This window comes from Cyprinodon tularosa, unplaced genomic scaffold (genome assembly GCF_016077235.1).
Source record: "Cyprinodon tularosa strain WSP-4 unplaced genomic scaffold, ASM1607723v1 ctg210, whole genome shotgun sequence".
Classification (NCBI taxonomy): Eukaryota; Metazoa; Chordata; class Actinopteri; order Cyprinodontiformes; family Cyprinodontidae; genus Cyprinodon; species Cyprinodon tularosa.
Window position 1 is genome coordinate 923,274 of NW_024038779.1, and position 21,041 is coordinate 944,314.

General features: G+C 36.2%; 1 protein-coding gene across 2 annotated transcripts in view; it reads right to left on the reverse strand.

Annotated features, from left to right (window-relative positions):
• Nucleotides 1-243: 243 nt before the first annotated feature.
• Nucleotides 244-21,041, reverse strand: part of adam12b (ADAM metallopeptidase domain 12b) — a 132,862-nt gene continuing 112,064 nt past the window's right edge. The window contains exons 17-23 of one of the 2 annotated variants that reach the window (XM_038285366.1): nt 18,803-18,880; nt 16,206-16,314; nt 15,840-15,978; nt 11,970-12,078; nt 10,332-10,586; nt 1,997-2,172; nt 244-1,713 (exon numbers count right to left, since the gene is read on the reverse strand). In XM_038285366.1, the coding sequence (XP_038141294.1) occupies nt 1,665-1,713; nt 1,997-2,172; nt 10,332-10,586; nt 11,970-12,078; nt 15,840-15,978; nt 16,206-16,314; nt 18,803-18,880 (915 nt within the window). In that variant the 3' untranslated portion in view covers nt 244-1,664. Of the gene's footprint in view, nt 1,714-1,996; nt 2,173-10,331; nt 10,587-11,969; nt 12,079-15,839; nt 16,027-16,205; nt 16,315-18,802; nt 18,881-21,041 lie in introns of both variants that reach the window. The other variant, XM_038285365.1, reaches the window with a different exon arrangement.

Here is a 21,041-nt window from a genome sequence, read left to right on the forward strand (position 1 = left end):
CTATGATTAACACCTCAAACTGAATTACTTTTAATATTGATCTCTGTTAATGACCTTTTTTTGTGTGAAAACCTTTAAATAAGAGAACCAGGCGACTCCTACATCTGCAACTTCCCTCATCTTCCAGCAGGTGGCAGTATTGATCAGCCAACCACAGTCTAACATTTCTTAAAATGAACGATCCATTTGTTGCACCTTTTTTTAGGAGGTTAAAATGAAATTAAAAACACACATTAATCATCATTCTCACAAAAAAAAAAATCTTTTATTGGTGCTCCTTATTCAACAACCAGCCCGAAAAGTTATTTATAAATGCCGAAATATTAAAAACATTTAAAAGAAGTATAAACGGGGCACAGCCTCAGAGCAGTTCTTATGTTTCTGTGCTTGTGAATAAAAGACAAACAGACCAAGTGGAGGGAAAATGGTTACATACTAAATATTTACACTATACAGACAATTTGATGAACATACAATAACAATATAATTCCAACAGCTTTAACGTTTATTTACCAACAGTGGGCTATCACTTCAACTGTTTCACACTTTTCTGAGGAGAGCACATTTTCATGTAGAGAAACAAAAATCAGTTCCAGACTTCAATCATTTTTGCTGTGGACTACTAAATGAACTGAAAAATTCACCGGAAGTGCAACACCAGATACAATAGTTAATGATAAATGCAGGAAAAAACAGCCAAGAAACTCAAAAGACAAATCGAAAACAACTTTAAAAAAAAAAGGTGATATTTATTGTAATCCAATGTGTGGAACTTGGAAAGCTGACAGTGCTGAGGTCAACCATCTTGGCCATAAGGATGGAGAAGAAAGTGAGCGTGAACATTAAACATACAAACACCAACATTAAGACTGATGAATTGGTGGCTAGAAGCATTCTCTAGAACATTATCACATAGTAAACTTTGTCCACACTCTGCAGTCTCGTTGGCATCAGGATATCATGTTGAGTATCCAACACATGCTTGGAAGGTCACGTCGGAGCCAGTCTGACGCACGGGAACGGAAATTAGGGGGCCAATAAGAATCATTTTCAATTTTTATCTTAAAAGCTGCATGGTCTCATAACTGCTTCATATTTCAAGCAAAATAGAAAATAAAAAACATACAATACATTTGGTTTTGCAAACCCCATGAAGGGAAAAACTAAATAAATAATACTACTAAACTGAGCTGGTCTCCATTTCTTTTCATTTTCATTCAAGTTTGAATGTGTCAACAAATCCATCACCCAGGAGAGATCAATTGTTTCAAAAGAATCTTTGATTACAGCATTTATCAAAAGAAAAAGTAAAAAAAAAACACAAAATAATGTAAAACATAAAAATGACCTTATTTTTGTTGTCTTCTCAAATTCTCCTTCTGGAAAATTCTTCATCCGGCACAAACTCATAAGAGTTAAATAATAAATAGATAAATAGTTCAAGAGTACCTGAGTGAAGACAGCAAAGCACCTTTTAGAGGTGTAGCACCAAGGTGTGACGGTCATCCCCTGTTCTTCCATAAACTTTGCACAGTAACTTTTCCTGTAGTTCAAAATGTCCAACAGACTCTCGTCCAAATAATTAGTGCAAAAACGAGAATGTTTTTGTTGTTCCTTTCTGTTTTGTGTAGTTTTCTTATTCCACTTATCCACATGTCAAGATTTCAGCATTCCTGAGTCTTTGGTGGTCTGTAGGGCAACGCTGGCACAGGTCTGAAACAGACAAAGGTCAACAGTTTTAATGGAGCAGAACAAGGAGAGTAAAATGATTTAGGTACAAAAGTATTCACATGTCCACCTGCTTGTTCAGCAGGTGTATTCATGTGATTTCCTGTGATGCACCTTAGTTGTAAAATGGAGGAAATTATATGTTGGTTTCATCAAAATAAATACTAAAATCTTCATTCCATAAATTCTACAAATATCTTTTATATCAGTCAGTTGTCAGATATGCTGGCATATAATCCAGAATCTGCCTTTTATGTGCTTGACAGACCTGTTGGGTAAGGGTATAGTTGGTGGAGGCCTAGGAACCTTGGGGATAGGTACTGGGATGGCTCCAGCCCCCGGGATGTGGACCCCTGTTGGCGTGATGCTGTAACCACGCCGAGAGCTCCGCCCTAACGGGTCAGCAGGCAGGGGTTTCTGTGGTGGACTGGGCTTCTCAAAGTCCTGATGAAAAAAAAAAAAAAAGACATCTTCACATATTGAAATCAATATTTGTTGAACGTAATTCTTAAAAAACCATAACACTAATGTTGTCTTGAAATGGATGCGGAATATATAGAATTGACTTATTTTTGAAACAATGGGTTATGGTTTGTTGCAGATGTCTGCAATGTTTCTCTAGAGGGCAGTGTGTTCACAGCATCCTCTGAGAAAAGTCCCAGCAAGCATGAGATAAATCCCACCCCTCCAACTTCTTTCCCCCCATCACCTCCATGGCAGAGCTGTGAGACTGGGGAAGGTTATCTGGATGAGGTGTGTTTCTAATCTATGTGAGGAGGTGATAAACTTCAGCTACAAGCTTTCCAGCTGCTGTCAAACAGGAGCCATATGCAGACAAAAATAAACAACAATGCCATTATCCAGACAGAACACAAAGTTTGGCAAACCTAAAGTGATCTGTAGTCACATAAAGGAAAAAAAGGCTTAGAACATAAACACAACCAAAACATGACAGTTCTGTCAGCTAATGAGGTTAAAAACTTGTTAAAGACCCAGAGCACTCCAACTTGCCAATGTTTCTGCCAGTAAAACTTTGCAAAAGGAGATCATTCTGTAGGACTTTGTGCTTTTCCTAATATCCTCTTATATATATATATATATATATATATATATATATATATATATATATATATATATATATATATATTATGTTTGTAACAGTAGCAACCATATCGCCACCGCTAAATGTAACGATTTCCCTTTTAGGGTAATCTCACATAGGCTTTTAGAAAATTTTATCTTACGGAGAAGTTAATTTGTTGTATGTTAAAGGATAAATAGGAACGCTCCTCATCATTTTTTTTTTTATTTCTCAACTTGAACTAAAAAAATGTTACTGCTTCTTTTGATTAAAGACATGACTAAAAATATTCATACCTGTTAAATTTGTCCAATTTTATTATATATACTGTAAATTCACTGACCAAGTTTAAAACAAGGCTGGTTTTTAAGACTAGAAGGACTTAGTTATGACTTTTGATTTAGCTTAAACATTTTTTTAAATCATAATGCTGTATTTAATTCTTTTATTTTTTCATTTTATTTATTTTTCTATTCTTTTATTAAGTTTTATAATTTTTAGCTATGTTCAGCACTTTGTTTTCAGCTGTTAGCTGTTTTAAATCGCTCTACAGATAAAGTAGATGATATTACAAGTAAAAAAAAAAACCACAACCCAAAAAAACTTACATATTTTATTGGGATTTTATCAAGCAAGACAATACAAAGTGGAGTGCATATTAATCCTATGAGGGAAGGAACTATAGAGTGACCTTTTTGTGCTATTAAAGCTGCATGTATTTTTCTACCTCCATCTGCTTTCCAACTTGTTGAGGTAGCAATTCCTCCTAATTCCTCTTTGCCAAATAGTTTTATTTCAGGGATTCATAGACCAGCTGTATTTTTACTGAATGTAAAATAAATAGGGTGGACTCCACCTACTTAATAAGGGAGTTTAAAGGCAGTGTCAGCACTAACTTGTGTTGGTTTATTATATTCATTTTTAATACAATACAGGGAAGTTTGTGGTTTTAACTGAATACTTTTGCTATATTGTCGCAGTGGTTGAGGATGCACCACTAAATCAACGGCAACTTCTTAAGCTTATAAATATCTAGTGGAGACCACTATCATTTTTTGTCAATGAGATCTGTTAATAAAAACTGATTTTATCATAGTTAGAATGTATTAATGACTGAATAAAGCTACAATGTGGGGCCTAATAATAGGTTTCACAAATTCAAAATGTTCATATTTAGGTACCAAAGAAGATATGTAAAAATGTTGTTTTATCCAGACTAAGTTCCATTATCAGCTCAGCACTCCCCACCCCCCTATAAATCTACATCAAAGCAAGTTTGCAGGGGGGAATTAAAGATAAACAGTGGGACATTCCAGAAATCCAATTATAAAAATCTGTGTGAATATTATCACAAGCAAACGGTTTCCTATCAGAGCAGGTGATGTAGCTGAACGGACAGGTCTGAGTGAAATAATTCAAGACTGGAGCTGGTGGCAGAATTGCTTGAGGAAAACATTCACTGAAATCTTGATAGTGTTTCCTTTTCTTAATGCAAAGGCAAATATTGCACAGTCATCTGAGTCGCTGCTTTACACGCAGCTCTTACAGCTGGAGGATGTGGAATACATGCAGTTATTTGGTTTGACATTTTGTCAAAGCAAGATAAACGTTTCCTTCGCTTTATCTGAACATAAACACAAAATGTTTAATATATATTTCCATCATTTGATAAGCTTCAGAACAACATGATAGAAAATAAACCATTAACAAACCCAGGCTGCCTCCCCATCAGTTTTCCATACAAGTAAAAAAATACTTTTTGCCCTCAGTAAATGCCTTAATATCACAGGGGAGCAGTCAGTTCAAAGACATTTAGGCTAAACCAGCAGGGGAGCGTGTAATACAGTCTTAAATATGTATGTTTTGTTTGTGGTTGTTAGGATGCTGTTAAATACCAGCAGAATCCCACATGCGCTTGTGACCTACATATGATGTCTGCACTCTTTCTGATCATTTGCAGCAAAAAATGGATTCACGATATTAGCAGGTAACAACCTTTTATTGTTTAGGCAGCTGGGGAACCCTCAATCTTTATTGCAAACAGGCCCCAGATATCTTGTGTTCAGAGCTGTTATTATGGGCATCAAGTGGCTATTTATGAGACAGCCATTCCAGCTGACTGCTCAGGGTAGCATTCTGCGTGGGGACGGCAAGACAACTGATAAAAAGGTCTCCAGCTGTGACCCAAAATAAGTTATTTAGAATTTTTATTGCATCCCACAACAGTACAATGTCAGGAAAATCTCTGCAGCATCTTATCAGATTCATGCGGAGTGCAGGAACAATATGAATCGGCTGTTTTTCAGTCAATTCAGACATGGAGTCATCCACTGCTGTCTGATTTGACAGGTTGTTTTCTTTTTTTAAATAGGCACATCCTGTTGAAACATAGTGAAAGTTTACTTTGTGATCAATAAATATATACATTTTAAATTGACTATTAAATTAAACTAAAAAACAGAAGTAGATGGTCATATATTGGTCAATTTTTTAACTTCATATTCTTTTAGCTTGCTAGTTGAAAACAGTATATTCATATACTCATAATGGTGATTTGATTTTTCTGACACAATATGAGATTATTAATATCTTTATCTATTGTTATTTACTGAAAGCTAAAACCAATAAATACATCCACTGAGCATCTTGGCTTACTGGCCTCACAAGGGTCTATATTATTTAAAAGGTTAAATCTTATTGTCGTTCAAGTGGATTTTACAGCCCTGATTCAATGGTGTAAGGTTAAAATGTTTGTTTGCTTTTAATTAGAATAATTAAGGCTCAGTCCAGAGTTGATTTGTTACCCCAAATAAAACCAACTGAGATATCTAAAGGAAAAGTCTATTTTGTGAACTTTGTAAAACAAACTTTAAAAACTGTTGGGACACCATGTTGGTTTTTGCTTTAGATTACTGTATAAATGTATGATTTTTTTCAATTATATATATTATCTATAATGAACTGCAATTTTAATCCCAATGACTATACAACTTCTAAGATCCAAGCTCTCCCTGTAGTAGGCTTTTCTGGTATAAAACAAATATAAAGCAGAAAAGGTATAAATCATTTTCTTTCTTAAAACTACTGCTGCTCTATCCAAATCTCAAATGCTTACAATCTTGTAGAAAAATAAAGGTGAAGCAACACCAGTAAACCTTCCATCATGGGAAAGATCTTCACCATTAGTCTCAGGCTGCAGAAAGTACCACAGCTGTGGAAGCACCAAAAATCCCTGTGGCTAAATATTAACTATCAAACCCCAAATCCACTGTAATGAGACTGTAGCTGGCAGCACTGACCCACTATACTGACACTGTTCAACACATGAGATGCTGGAATCTTATAAGGATAGGGGCTGTTCACCTATCAGATATAAACTAGAGTAACAACACTAAAACTTTTTAAAGGAAGGGTCAGAGCAGAAACTTTTGGAGAGCAGGGGACACTTCTTACGTAATCCTTTTCCGTTTTTTTAATTGAGAAGGCTTCCTGGAGAGGTGGCGAAACGTCTTCAAATCTTGGAAACCAAGTCCAGTGGTTATTTTTTGAACTTTTACGGAATAACTATGACCTGGATGACTGAGAATCTTCATCAGCATATGTAAGACCTTATTTGACTGTGTGGTGGCACGGCCATCTTTTATAGTGTGGTGGCTTGAAGCTGCAGTTTATCTGTCTCTGAGAGGAAGCAGCTGGATAAGCTTATTAGAAAGGCTAGCTCTTTCCTAGAATGCCCTCTGGACACAGTGCAAGTGGGAGACAGAGGGACTGTAACAAAAATAACATTACTATTGGACACTGTCTCACAGCTCAGCTGGAAAGGCGCCATAGTGAAAGACGGCTGCACCCTAGGTGCCTGAAGGAACGCTACTGCATATCTATGCGCCCAGCTGCTAGAAGTGTTGCTCTACACTCATGCTCATTCACACAGCTTTTTCAGCTTTCTGTAAACCAGCTGCTGTTTTTTTTTTTTTTTTTTTTTTTACTGGAAGATTACTCTTTTCTTATCTGAGTATGCCAATTTCTGCTCAACATTTGAGGTTTTACATGTTCTTTTTCATTCTTGGAAGAAGTGGATTATCCAGATCCAACATGTAAAAACCCTGCCTACCTTTCCTTCATTTGTTCACTTAACTAGGTGTTTGGTGTGCACAGAATCTTTGGAAACATTCTGGACCTGGATTATCCACCTCTGGTCTTGTGTGGGTGTACTGTACCTTTAAGATGTCTTTTGAATACTTGCTTTCCCACTGTCACAATAGGATTTCCCCACTGTGGGACATTCTATTCTATTATGTTCTACAATATTGTATTCTATTCTATTCTTGTGTGTGGGATCCAAGTTAAAATAGTTTAAAATATTAATAATCAGTTTATTGGTTTTATACTTTTTTTAAATTTTTATAAATGTGTAATTTTTATCACAAGTACCATTTAAAAGTTCTATAACTTCTATTTCTGTATATTTGAAAAGAAAACACTTTTTTAATGCTGCTCATGTGAATGATTGTAGTCAAAGGCAATGCAAATACAACTTGTGGAGCTTTGGATTTTCTATGCACTAGCTTTTCATCTGCAGCACTTTTACTTTCCTTCCCCAAAAGTAAAATAGTTCAGTATCCTTGTCTTTTTTTTTTTAATATTACATCTGCAAATTTCGATTCCTGACATTCAGAACAGCCCTTATTGCTATGTTACTACAGGAATGCCTAAATAGGCTGACAGATGGATTTATTAACTGTTCTGCACCCAAAACCCCACTGGCTCTACTCAGACGAAAACTTCACTCAGAGGATGGAGCACAAAGGGAGCAAGATTAATTATTTGCTGGTGATATAAAGGCAAGCACAAACCAACCAGAACAAGGTTACCTTTACAAATGGACACACACTTGTTAAGTTTTAAGTCATTAAGTACATTCTGCATATATTTTACATTACAGATAAATGGTTTAAAAGAGCAGCAATTACAGATTAATTAATACTTTTACGATGGCATTGCAGTTTTAGATGTTGAGCTTTTAAAAACCATGAATGACATAAAAAAATAAGTTCTGTAATTTGGTTGATCAGAATATTTTGAAAACTTTGCCTTTAAGTGATCTTCCTTAGCTGCTGGGGTTCAAAAACACAAAAATTGCTTAGATTGAAGATTTAAAGAATTTAGATTTTTTCCATTTTCCTCTTAAAAGCCAGGAAATCTTCTGATTTAACCAATGAATACAATCTGAGATGTCACAGTGTCCTTAGAAACCAAACCACCCATCCACTACAAATCTAATCAACACCTAAAAGGAGAACATCTGGCCAATTTCATGGCTTCAGTATTAATGGTGGACGGTTGGATACAGTCAGACGATGAAACACACGCTTTTTCCTTTGGAAATGCTAAAACCTTAGATATTTCATGGTCAAAAATGAGACCCTGTGTCAAATGAGGTAAGGTCAGCCTTGTTTCAATGCAAAAGATTATTACAAAAACAGCATAATTAAGAATACATAACATCTAACTCATTAACTGACTGTGTGGAGCAAAAGAGGAAGGGATATGTTACTACAGTCTTAGGGAGAAAAAGGGGAAGTGAACTTTTTTTAAGAAACCAGCATAGGAGCACCCTGCATGCCTGCAAGAGCTACTGTATTGATGTATTGATGAATTTAAACAGGATAATTGATTTTATTTTTATAACTTACTAGTACAGTAACAAAGTACTCAAACCAGAATAATCTATGGTTATCTATGACATGAATATGGATATAATGATTGAGACTTTGAATATTTAGCATTCGTTCATGTCATTGTAACTCAAAGATGTATGATGGAGATTACATGTAGCCCGCAGTTATTTAAGAGTGGAAAGTTCCGAAATAGGTCTAATATACCTGTTTAAAGCAGGGAACAATCGGCTTTTAGAACAGTTCACTGTCAACCCGCTAATTTACAGGATGCCCTGGAGCGCACCGTATGTACATCACAAAATCACTCTAGTTGTGTCTGATAAAACAAAACAGCTCTGCTTGCATTCGATAAACATGGTGCAGCACTGGCAAGAGGGATTCGGACAGACAAAAGAGGGAAACAAAAAAGCACACAAACTTGCAATCCATTGTTTACTTTCTTGATTTCTGTTGCACTGATGACATCATCAATGCTAGCCCAGTATGATAGCGTCCCCAGATATGCAGCTCTTGGGGAATAGAGGCGATGCAGTTTGCCAGTAGTTCTGGGCCAGACTCCGCTTGTTTTGCAAGATGGTAAGGGAGTCAAATGCCTATTGTTAGTGTTTGCAAAATCCTAATTAACACGTTCATTTTAATTGGGAAAGCAACTTTAGAGATTAGCTCCTAAGGACAATCACCTTTTCGTGGAATGTAAAAGCAATACACACCAATGATTCCAAAATACATAAAAAGGCATACATAGGACTTGTGGAAGGCTTTGGTCTCATCATGGAAGATATGTTAAAAAAAAAAGACAGGAAGAGCATCAAGAGAAGAAACCCCAGGAAGACGACCATGGACACTGTGTCTTTGGGAACCAGCAAGATCAATGCCCACTACTCAACACTGTGAGTCTTTCCAAATTGGGGGTTCAGGTTCTGAGGGTCAGTTGAAAGTTGTGCTGTGACTCTGAACTAGTCAGTAGTGCCTGCCTAATGATACCAGAGGGGTCTTCCAAACAGTGAGGTCATATTAAAACGGGACAAAACCTCAGCTTGTGCAGCCGACAGAGATGTGCAAGTGGTGAGCTATGCTGTTGAGACACTGCCCTAGACATCAGAGCTCTGCCACTCATAAGAGGAACTTCAGGGATCAAATGATTTCATCATTCAGGAAACTGAGAGCCATCTGCGAACATTGATTCCATCTACAGCATTGGTCTGTCTACTCCCCAAAAAAGCTCAAAATCCTCTCCTTGGTGGTCAGCCTTCAGCTTGGTTTATGCTTGACACAATGGACAACATTTCTGCACCACGCACCTACGAAAATTTGTAACTATGTGGACAGATACGCGCTGAAAACATGGCGAACGAGGAGCTCCTGCTGGCTAGGGTTAAAAAAAAGTGAACATCGTGATTTAGGCCATTGCCACTATCAGCAGATTGTGGAAAAACTCCTGGAAAGAAATGACTGTCGCTCTTGCACGACACAAAGAGGCTTTGGCCATTAAAACCTTGTTGACCAAAATAAGAAGTATGTGAACAGGAGCCATTAACCAGGCACAGCCGATGGGTAGCAGATGACCCCATGCTTCTAGGTTGCTTGTTCTGTCACAAGCAACAACAGAACAAGCTACTTTAAAAACGGTGTAGGGGGTGAGTAAAGGTCTGTTCGCCCAACCAAATAGATCTCTAAAGGTCTCTGAACAGGGTCATACTTGCTATGTTCAAAGATCTTAGAACCCAGGTTGGCTAGAGCCGAAGCCCATAGAGATATTGAAGAGGAGGAGGGGTTAGGCTTGATTTTGACAACACCTGCAGAGATAATGAGTACTTTACAAAGGTGTTATTACTCAGACATACCTGCTCCACTCTATACAAAGACTGCTTGCGTGGCAGGCTTAGAAACGGTGGCACTCGAGGCGGTGAGGCCGGTGAGCGAGCGGCCAGGACTCTATGGTTGTGAGTGGGCAGAGGAGGCAGGTTGGGCTGGCCCACGCTTAGAGACACCGGCATGGGCTGGCTGATGTGCAGAGGCTGGTAGAGAGGGAGTCTGCGCAGACTGTGGGAGTGGAAGTTGTGAGGAGGGAGGAGAGGCTCTGCACTCAGGAAAGAAGGCTAAAAGAAAATTGATAGGAGAAAGAAGATTTTCGGTATTTAAAAACAACATAGCTCAATGTCTAATCGCAGTATAAAGACTGAAAGTAAAACTAAGTTGAAGCATACAAACCATCTAAACTGAACATTAGTGAAATATGAAGTACTAGTGCCTAGTGCTTCTTCATTCAGCCACATTTCTTTACTGAACAAGGCAACTGGAAGAATTATTGCTGCAAATAACCTTTCCTTTTCGCTGTTGAAAGTACCCCTGGTTTCCTTTCTTTATGTTTGACACTCTTTCTATCCCTGAGGAAGTCACTGTAAGAATTGCAGTATTGCTTATTGTAACTCAGTTCTTTTGTTTTATTAAAAAAAAACGACTTTAAAGCTCAGTCTTTCCGATTGAATAGTTCTTATTTCCTGATCAAAGCCTTTGACGAAGCTCTGCTGGTTACTGTTTTTAATTTCCATAGAAACTTCTTATATTTCCTGGGGTAGACCACTGAGAGAAGTACTGTTATAACATTGACTCTGTGTATTCTGTGCACATTGCTGATGTTAGAGTCATTAAAAAACTGAATAATCCTTTCTGGACTTGTAAAATCCAGAGTCTGACCAAATGTCTCGACCAGCTGTTATTTTATCAGTCCAGAGCTTACCAATAAGCATGTTAAATGGTCAGAAAGGATTTGGCTGCTCGACAAAAACTCACAAAAGCAGACTGAAGCAGTGGAGATGTTTTTTAAAAGAGCTCTGCTGTGATACAGACTGACATCTGCGACTGGCTGGGAATGTTACAATAATAAGAACGGACAGGCTATTTAAGAGATTCACTCTGTTGGGCTATAAAAAAGATAAACTGGATGAACTTCTATGCTAGATTATGACATTTGATAGAAGTTTCATCCTCAGCAGTTGTAGACGGAGGAAACTGCTAACCCATATCAGATCCACACTCTCATGCATATAAATGTCCACTTTATTTTATTTTGGGACAGAGACACAAACACAACAATAGGTAATCTCCCTTTGTGCTTATCATTTTCAGCAAACAAATCAAACCCTATTTACCTCTACAGCCTGAATCAATCAACTCTGCTCCCCTTGCAGGAAAAAGAAATCACAAACATTAGAGTGGTTTGAATTTCACCATCCTACATCTCATTTCAGTTACGCAATATCTCAATTACACTTTGGCCATGTCTTGTCAACAACAGCACTGAAATTAATATTTCCACCTTCTGAGATACGGTGAGGCTGAATCAATTTTCCAGCCTGCTGTGATCTTATTCGATCAACAAACCCAGCTGCATGATGATTCAGAAATGAGTTTTAGCTGGAGGTCATCAAAATACAAACAATAAGGTTTTACACAGTCAGAAATATTAGTTAGCAACTCACCTTACAAACATTGGCCGCAGAAGGTTTGGGTGGAGGCCTGCGTTGTGGTGTGGGTCTGTACCTGGACTCAGTCCTGATGGGACTAGTTGGCCTGGTTGCCTCCACAGATCTATAAGAACAGAAAACTGTTATTTATTAATAACATTTGAGGTATAACCAAGGTATATATACAAAGGTTGAAAATTGCTTTTGATTTGGGCAGACTCCTATGAGATGGACTGGGTTTATTGATTAATATTTAATATTAATCAATAAACCAATAAATAAACTGTTGAATATTAATATTCAACACTTTGTGGTGTTTAAATGCATCAAAAAGGCAGCTGTTTCTGTAATACTGTGTTTTGAGTATATATATATATATATATAAAAACTTTTCATTTTCTCTTGGAATCAAACTTTTACCTACTAGGCAACTTTTTACGCATGTTTCTTCTACATCAATGCTTTAACATGGATGAGAACTTTGCGTAAGCTGGTAAGAAGCCTGTTTGTCTTGTTTTTAGTTTACTATATAGAAGGTAAAGCATTGTTTATGGTTTCCCAAATTCTCTGAATTTGTGTGAATGTATCTGCTTTCCTATAGGTGTAATCCATATGAGTGAACCGAGGTAAAGACCAGACAAGTAGCTCTTTTCTTAGAAGGATTTACTGACTAATGAAGATCAACACATCTGCATAACTTGAACAGGATAAGATTTTGACTAAATAATAAATACATAAATAATAAATAACTAAATAACTGTTTCATCTGATAATTATATCCCGGGGGAACTATGGGATATAGACTCCTCATTAGAAGTTCCAGGACAGTCAGGCGGCACTGGTAAAAGTTTGATATAGGTCTGCATCAAAAGCCTATATCTCAATATTATTTCTTTGCATGATAACAATATTGCATTTCAAATGGTTGTTCATAACTTTCTAAATTATAGACTGGAAAGGTTTCGTGCTATCCTAAACTGATGACCCCCTGCTCAGAGTTTGGAGTAGTTCATATCTCATAATATCTATGCTGGTGACGCTGGTGAAGATTCTCAGTCTTCTAAGTCATAGTCATTCCAAAAAAAGAAAATTAAAAACAATCCATTGGACTTTGTCTCTATATTTGTCTCAATTGTGCTGGTGACATTAAACTTTATATTTCTGAGTAACCGCTTTAGCATAGTCCACTAGAGTCACTTGGAGTCTCCAAATACTGTACAGTAATGTGCTAACAGATTGGTTAGAATTTCCTCCAGGCTAATGCAGAACAGACCGATGTAATCGTTTTGGGTCCCAAAATTGGAAAGGTGGAAACCAGCCGTCACATAGATGTGATGAGGCTAAAGACGGCACAAAAGAAAAAAAAAAGAGGAAAATTCAAGAAACTCTAGGCATTCATATACTCTGATTTACATTTTAACTCTAGCATAAAAACTCCACAAAAGCCACAATATAGAGACATCAGAATAAAATGTTGATGGTACAGGCATGAAAGATAAACCTATATATGCTTTTCTGTTTGTTAGATTATTGTAATAGTGCCTTTACAAGAAAAAAAACTCACACTGCTACAGTTCACCCAAAACACAGCCTTGAGCCATGACAAATACTAGAAAAATTGATCCTATCACACTTGTCTTTAAATAACTCCCTTGTTAAAACCAGGACTGAATTTCATATTTTCCATTTTAAAGGCACAGATTGGACTTAATTACATCCAAGAATAGCAGATCTATCAGAAATAGCAATTATCTTTCTCAGCTGTGGAATCAACTAATCAAAAACATTTGATGTGCAGAAACAGTTTTCTCCTTTAAATCAAATAAAATATTACTGTTTAACATAGATTTCAAATAGTGGTCTAATGCTGCATTACAAGGTTATTCTTGTTCCAATTTTCTTGTCTTTTCTCACATATTTTACACGTTAATGTTATTGCCTACATTTATTTTGCAGGGAGTGATACAGTACATACAGTTGCTGCACTATTCATATGGAGGTCATAATTGATTTAAAATGACTGTAAGCAGATTGCGACAAAATAAACCTTGTTTTCTTTTGTGAATTGACATTTTTTTTTTCAAAATAGAAAAATCAGTAAATCATCTTTGTTCTATTTGGAAGATAAGCTCTTATTCTTACCACATATTTTAAATGTGTAATAGTCATTAGGGAAAAAAGTAAACCTGGTCAAAACAACACCTTGCTGCAACTTAAGATCTAAAAGCTGATTTTTGGATAAAACATTTAAAGCATTAATTATTACATAACTCCACAGCATCAGTGAGCTAAATTATTTATGCTATTGTAGCTAACGTTCGATCACATTTTATAACATCTGATGTTCCGTTTGGTTATAATTTCATCCCATAAAGATGCCTTAAGAAAATAAGTAAATAATACCAAGAAAGCCAAATAAAGCAAATCTTATCACAATGAAATACTTTAATATGATAAAAAACCATATTTGAATAATTCAAGTCATAAATAAGCTGCATGATTTTTACTGCATACATTTAAAAAAACAGAAGGCTTCTTAAGTTGTTCACAAGTTCTTTCTTATTGGCTTCTATTCAGTTGGTCTATAGCATAACTGTAGTTAAAAATATTCAAACTTAGTATTAATCACATTATTTAATGCAAATTCATTACCTGCTACTCCTTACATAGAGGATAAAACTGCAAGTAATACATGCAAATTAAAGCAAAAATCTGATTAAAAATGAATAATTTCAGCAGGGAAAACATATTGGAAATAAACAGAAGAGTTTGGCATTAATATCTTTATTTTTTTTCTTGTTTGGTACTTTTTCTCTTCTTGACTCTTCTCTTCTATTTTGTCCTAACTGGTTGACCCTAAACTCCTGGAATTCTAATGAATTAAAAGAGGTGACAATGTTTGTGAACAATGTGAGTCCATCACAGCTGATTGGAGAATTCGCCAGCATATTTTCGTCCAACTGCTACCAGTCTGGGTTTCAAGTTACTTAGTGATTTTCAATTAGACAGGCCAGCCTGCTCACATAAGGCAGCATTTTTTTTTTCCGTCTACCAGGCAGCTCTTTGAAGCAGTGATCCACACTGTTATTTTGTCCCACTTAGATTTCTGTAATGGACTTTATGTTGGATTGAGCAAGTCTTTGCTCACTGGTCTGCAGCTGATTTAAAATGCTTTTATATATGCTGTGTACGTAATGCATATCTAGTTATTTCAAACACTTAACAATGGCAAGTCAAAGCAACCTACAACTTTTGAACTGCAAGGCGACTTCTTTTCCCACTGCACCACAGTTGCTCTTATATGACTGGCGCACATAAAGCTGCAGAAATCCTCTCTGTTTTGGCGTAACTCCACTGGCTGCCTTTGAATTTCAGATTTCAATCTTTAAATTCCTATTATTTGAAATATTTGAAAGATAATTCAATTCTGTATCTCTGTGAGCTTCTGAATTCTTATTTGTATTCTTTGCACCTCAGGTTAATTATAATAATTATAAACATTTATACGGACTTTATGGAATGGAAATGTTCTGAAAGCTGTACAAAACAAAACTATGTGCATCACTTTTCAGCATTACAACAGACATGATCAGTTTTAAAACCTGTATATAGGAAGCTTTTCTTATTTAAGATTAAAAAAAAAGCTCAGAAAATGAATACTTCCTCTGCTGTTGCTCTTCTTCCTTCACCGTTTTATATCCCTTTTTAATTCAACATTTAACATCAGTGAGAATTATACACACTTTATAAACTTAAGACTTTATAAACCTAAAGTCAAGTTTTTAAACATGTATTTTCTTGGATGGAAGAAAATCTATATGCATCATTTTTCATATAAATAACTGCAAAATAAAGTTGTTATGTTTTATTTTTACCATGCATTACCTGAGTTTCTCCAAGGTGCGCTTCTTGTTGCTGAAGAAGAGTCCTAGCAGAGCTTTCCTCTTCAGGAAGACGATCACTGTGGCTGCCAGGAGGCTAACCAGGGTGACCAGGATCGCCACAGTAATGAGCACACTGTCGGCTGATGCCATATACGACAACACGCACATTAATACACACACACGCACATCTACAGCACAAAACAATGACAGGACATAAGACTGTTACATCTAGATAAAAGGCACCAGAGCTATTTCATACTGTATATGTTTATATTGAGATATTTTGCAATTGTTTAAACTTTTTCCAACTGACTTAATATCTTCATGCATAAATAAGCAAAGTTAGGGATAAAATTCCCCTCTCTACCTGCCAGCCTCATTGGCCCACTGTCAATGCTCCCTCCGAAGCCTGGTTTCTCGCAGAACGGAGGAGCCCACTGGGCTTCACAGTGGCAGTTCTTCTTGTTGTTGCATACCTGTAAGAATGATCATGTTTAGTATATTACACACTACTCCCAATCATTTAGATTGACCTCAAATGATGAACACTTTATACTAGTAATGGTGGCTTTTTAAACACTGGCATTTCCCTTTAAGATGTCAGTTTTCCATTTCTAGTCACAAACCTGATTGTATACTAGCAGTACACCATATGATAGACCAACATTAAAGTGAGACATATTTTTGCAGCGAAAGGAGATTGAGCTAGGATCCTGATTTCTTTTTTCTTAAAACAAAAATAAATAAATACGTAAATCTGCCATTTATGACACAATGGTACTAAAAAAGCTAGTGTTGTGAGAATGCCATAAGACGTCCATTTTAATGTTTTCTTCCAGCTTTGGAGGGGGGCCATAAAACATAACCAAGAAGGTTTTGCAAGATAAGACCACAGAGACATGTCATGTGTGATAGAAATGTTGGTGCTGTCGGTATGATGCTGTTGGGATGTTTCTCTTCAATAACTCTTCAGATATAGGATGCTTTAGATCAGAGATCAATTCAGCTTCTTAAAGGTTCCTTCTTACATGCCTCAACACACCTGAATTAAATAATTATCAGGACCTTAGTAAATTACTGCGCACTCCTGCATCACAATTACATATTAGTTGTCCTATCTATAAACAAACCCTGCTATTGAAGTTTGTGATTATTGTGTAATGGAAAACAAGAATACGGAATAAGGATCGTGTAGTTTCCCAAGATGCTGTTAAAGTTTTGCAAAAAACGTATTCAGCAGAGCCGCAGGTTTCTAAACCCAATGTTTTCTCCAGTGAGGTATTAAATGCAGCTGTCTTTGCAAGGGAGAATGGAGGAGGGGGCAGCAGTGCAGATGTGGAGTATTTACATTTAGCACAGATGCACAGCCTGAGTGCCTCCCTTGCCGCAAGGCAAAAACCATATCCACTAGATGACAGGGTTAAGAGGCACTTGTAAGGGGTTTATTTTAAATTTACTTAAAGTGAAATTTAGCTATTATACAATAGGAAGAAGCACTGAAAGACTGATTGGATTAATCTTTTTGCTAAAACTAGCTGGTATTCTACATACATTTAATTTCATTTATATCTTCAAGTAAAAAACTTAATTATACACACTGTCTAAAATATTTTATATATTTAAAAATGGTGAGGTTGAGGTTGCCTGAAGGTCCTGTGTTTAAGACTTTCTGCACAGAGTTTGCATATTGTCCTTGAGAATATTCAAGATATCTCTGGTTACTTGGAATTTCTTTTTGAAAATAAAGGTTTATTGTCAGTCAAAAATTAGGGTTAAGCGAGTTTGTGTGCATTAGTAGAGACCTCTCAGTGATTTAGGTTGCCTTTTACCTAATGAGGGCTGGACATGTAAAATGTCACTGGGCACCATAGTTAGCATTAGACAGCATTAGATATCCACCACAACAAAAGTGTTATGTTATGATAAATGGAATAATATAACTTACTTTTCACACATTGGTTATGTAATATTATTTAAAATATAACACAACCCATTATTAGAACAACGTAAATTACTTTATTACATAAAGAAACTTTTAGTATGAGAACACTGCTGCAAGAGAAGATTTGTTTCCTTTATTATCATAATTATTGTTATTTAAAATGATAAGAATGGGGAAGTCATCCAAATTAATCCACATTTTGGATAATAAAGACTGACTGTATAAAAACACTGATGCAGTAACTAAGCAACTGCATCAGTACCTTTGTTTACATGAGCAAAATTTAGTTGATTGGAAGTTCAAAATTGTTTTTTAAATGGACAATATATAAAATGATCAACTTTAGCTTCTCTTTATGCCCGCCCCTCACAGACATTTAAGCAATTCATTGCCCCAAACATACAAAACGTAATTTTTGTATGTTTGTTTGTAGGTTCTTTTTTATTGCCTATTGCATTATAGAAAAGTTTAATAAAAGACAACAGGGAACTATTAAGAAACTTTTGATTTCTCACTGCGCCTGCCATCTTGATTTAATTGACAGCAAAAATCAGTGTTTACAGAGGGCCAGAATAGCTTGTGGTGAATGCTGCAATTATAGCACTAAACAACAGAGTAAATAAAACATAAAAGCATCCTTTGTTGAATTATTGAGGAGAGATGCTGAGAGAAATAAAGGTGATCGTTTAAGAGAAGGGAAAGATATACTGCAAATTAGTTGCTGTTTCTGCTCCCTTCCTTGTTTGCAGTTAAAGACAGAAAACACAAGTTATCATCACACAATGTGTTCACACTGAACCCATCTAAAGTGGTCAGACTATGGAGACTGATTGGGTAGGCTATAAATACACTATTACTCGTTTTTATTTACATCATAACAGTGACAGGGAGCATACCCGATAGCGCAGCTCCTCCGTAAATGTGAATTAACAGATAAAAACGGAGTCTCCACAGGCTGGCAACACCACTACATTGCATAATTAAACTCTAAGCACTGGCCAAAAATGGTACTTTGCACTCACCCCTCGTCCATTGCACTTCCCTGAGCACTCGAGCACGCCAAAGACACTGACATTCTGGCACTGCCGGTTCAAGCACACCTTTCAAGGGAAAAAGCATCAATAAACGTTTTCAGAGGAGATAGAAAATGTGTCCATGTGTAACTGCAAAGTCAACATGTATGTTGTAGATATAAATAACTTTATTATATAGTATGGTATAACCAGAGGTAGTTAATTTAATGAAACAGCAGAGACATGCTATGCTGCTTAATTACTATTCTTACCTAAAATAATTACTTACGAACTCTTTATTTTATTAGAAAACAAAACTGTGCGTTTCATTTTCTCCATATGTTAATAAGCAAATTCAGTCCACCTGGGTGTTATCTAAACCAGTATGAACGCAGATGAGTGAACCTACAGAATCAGAATGACCAAAGAAGACAGCACATATTTCAGGCATAAAGTTGGACAGAAAAATAAAAACAGGAGGGTTTAGGTTATAAAACCATTTCCTAAACTTTGAGAAGCATATATGTCAGCTTTAAGTTAACCATGGAGAGATTAAGGCTCCATCGGTAAACCTTCCAAGGTACAACCTTGCAATAAACAGACGTTTCAACAACTGTGGAGCAGCTGTAGAGATTCACAGTCTTTCGCAGCTAATTTTCCCCCAAATTGTGACTTACACCTATAGGTAAAACTTGCACATGAGCTGGATCATTACGGAATTTAAATTAATTCTTTCTTAGCATGAGGCACAGCTGTGGTAAAAAATGTCCATAAAATACATTTTTCAATTTTTCTTGTGTTTTTGTCTTCATTAAAATATGCCCAGACTCTTTGAGTCCGATGCTGAGGCTGTCAATAGTCACTGCTGCCACCCTCTGGTTTAGTGGGGAACTGCTTTTTCCGCTAAATATCCCTATCTCACAATGTTAGAGTCGTTTAAAACAGTCCCGTATCCAGATTATGAGCTGGATCATCAACAAAATTTAATGGGTTGTTTCTTGGCATGAGGGACACCTCTGATAAAAAGTTTATTAAAATTCGCCCATGACATTTTTCAAGTTATTCTGCACACAGACAAACCCACAAACTCTCCTAAAAACATAACCTCAAATGCAAAACGCTGTAAATATTTAAGAAAAATAAATATCAGAGTAAAATGCAAAAATGCTTTTGTTTGCTTTTAAATCAAGAAGGAGACCTAAATTATTGTGAGAGCTGTTCAGCTCTTATTTTCCACAAATTGTCAGGAAACTCAATGCTGTGTCCCAGCCTAATGCTTTGATTAGCATGAAAAACACAAAACCTTTCTAAAAGAAGAAAGATGCCAAATACACACCTTCAGGACATTTAAATGTTCAGATAATGAGCTGCGTGAATTCATAACCTGAAGTCGGTAGCCAGGAGACGAGCTGCCCTGCCTGATGGCCATTTTGTGTATAACGAGCACAAAGAACTACAAAAGCAGTTAAACACCAAGTACGAGAGCACTGTGGTGAATGAATAAGATCAGAAGGAACATGAAACCCTGTCATTTGGTTATCTAATCATTTTAAGTGCAATCTTGAAGTGATCAGACCACACACATTTCCTATTTTTCAGTTTCCTACACCTAAATGTAAAAACCTGTGCAATGTTTCTCTTAGACTATTATTCAGTCATCTGAACATTTAAAGAACTTTTTTTTTTCACAAATTCATTATTTTCACACTCCAGCACTTAAATGTTTGTTTAAGATTTATTTACAGAGACCTTTAACAACTCTGATCTGCAGGGGTTAGGAATCAAGTGTCATACGGTATGCACTTAAAGGAAGAGAAAAGGTAAATTATTTTGTGGAGCTAATTAAGACACATTAGGAGAAGAAAAACAAACAAAAAAACATTAAAAAGCATACCTAATAAAATAAATGATTCCATCGTGGCACAGACTCAGCCTTAAGCACATAGGGCCTGTTCTTCAAAGATTCCAAATAATAACAATAAAATGCTTTTTTTTCCAACCACATGCAATACATGGATGTGTTGGGGGTGACCTACAAAGATGTGCAAACCAATTTGGTTCTATCTATTAAAATGAGCAAACTGCATGTTCTACAAGCAGTTTGAGTGCGGCCAATTCTATATCAGATATTCATCTAGGTCATCATTAAATACTGTAATCACAGTACTGAAAGTACTTATTTATATCCTTAAGCTATTAATACATGCTAAACTACATCATATGCAATATTAATAAAGACTTTGCTGAG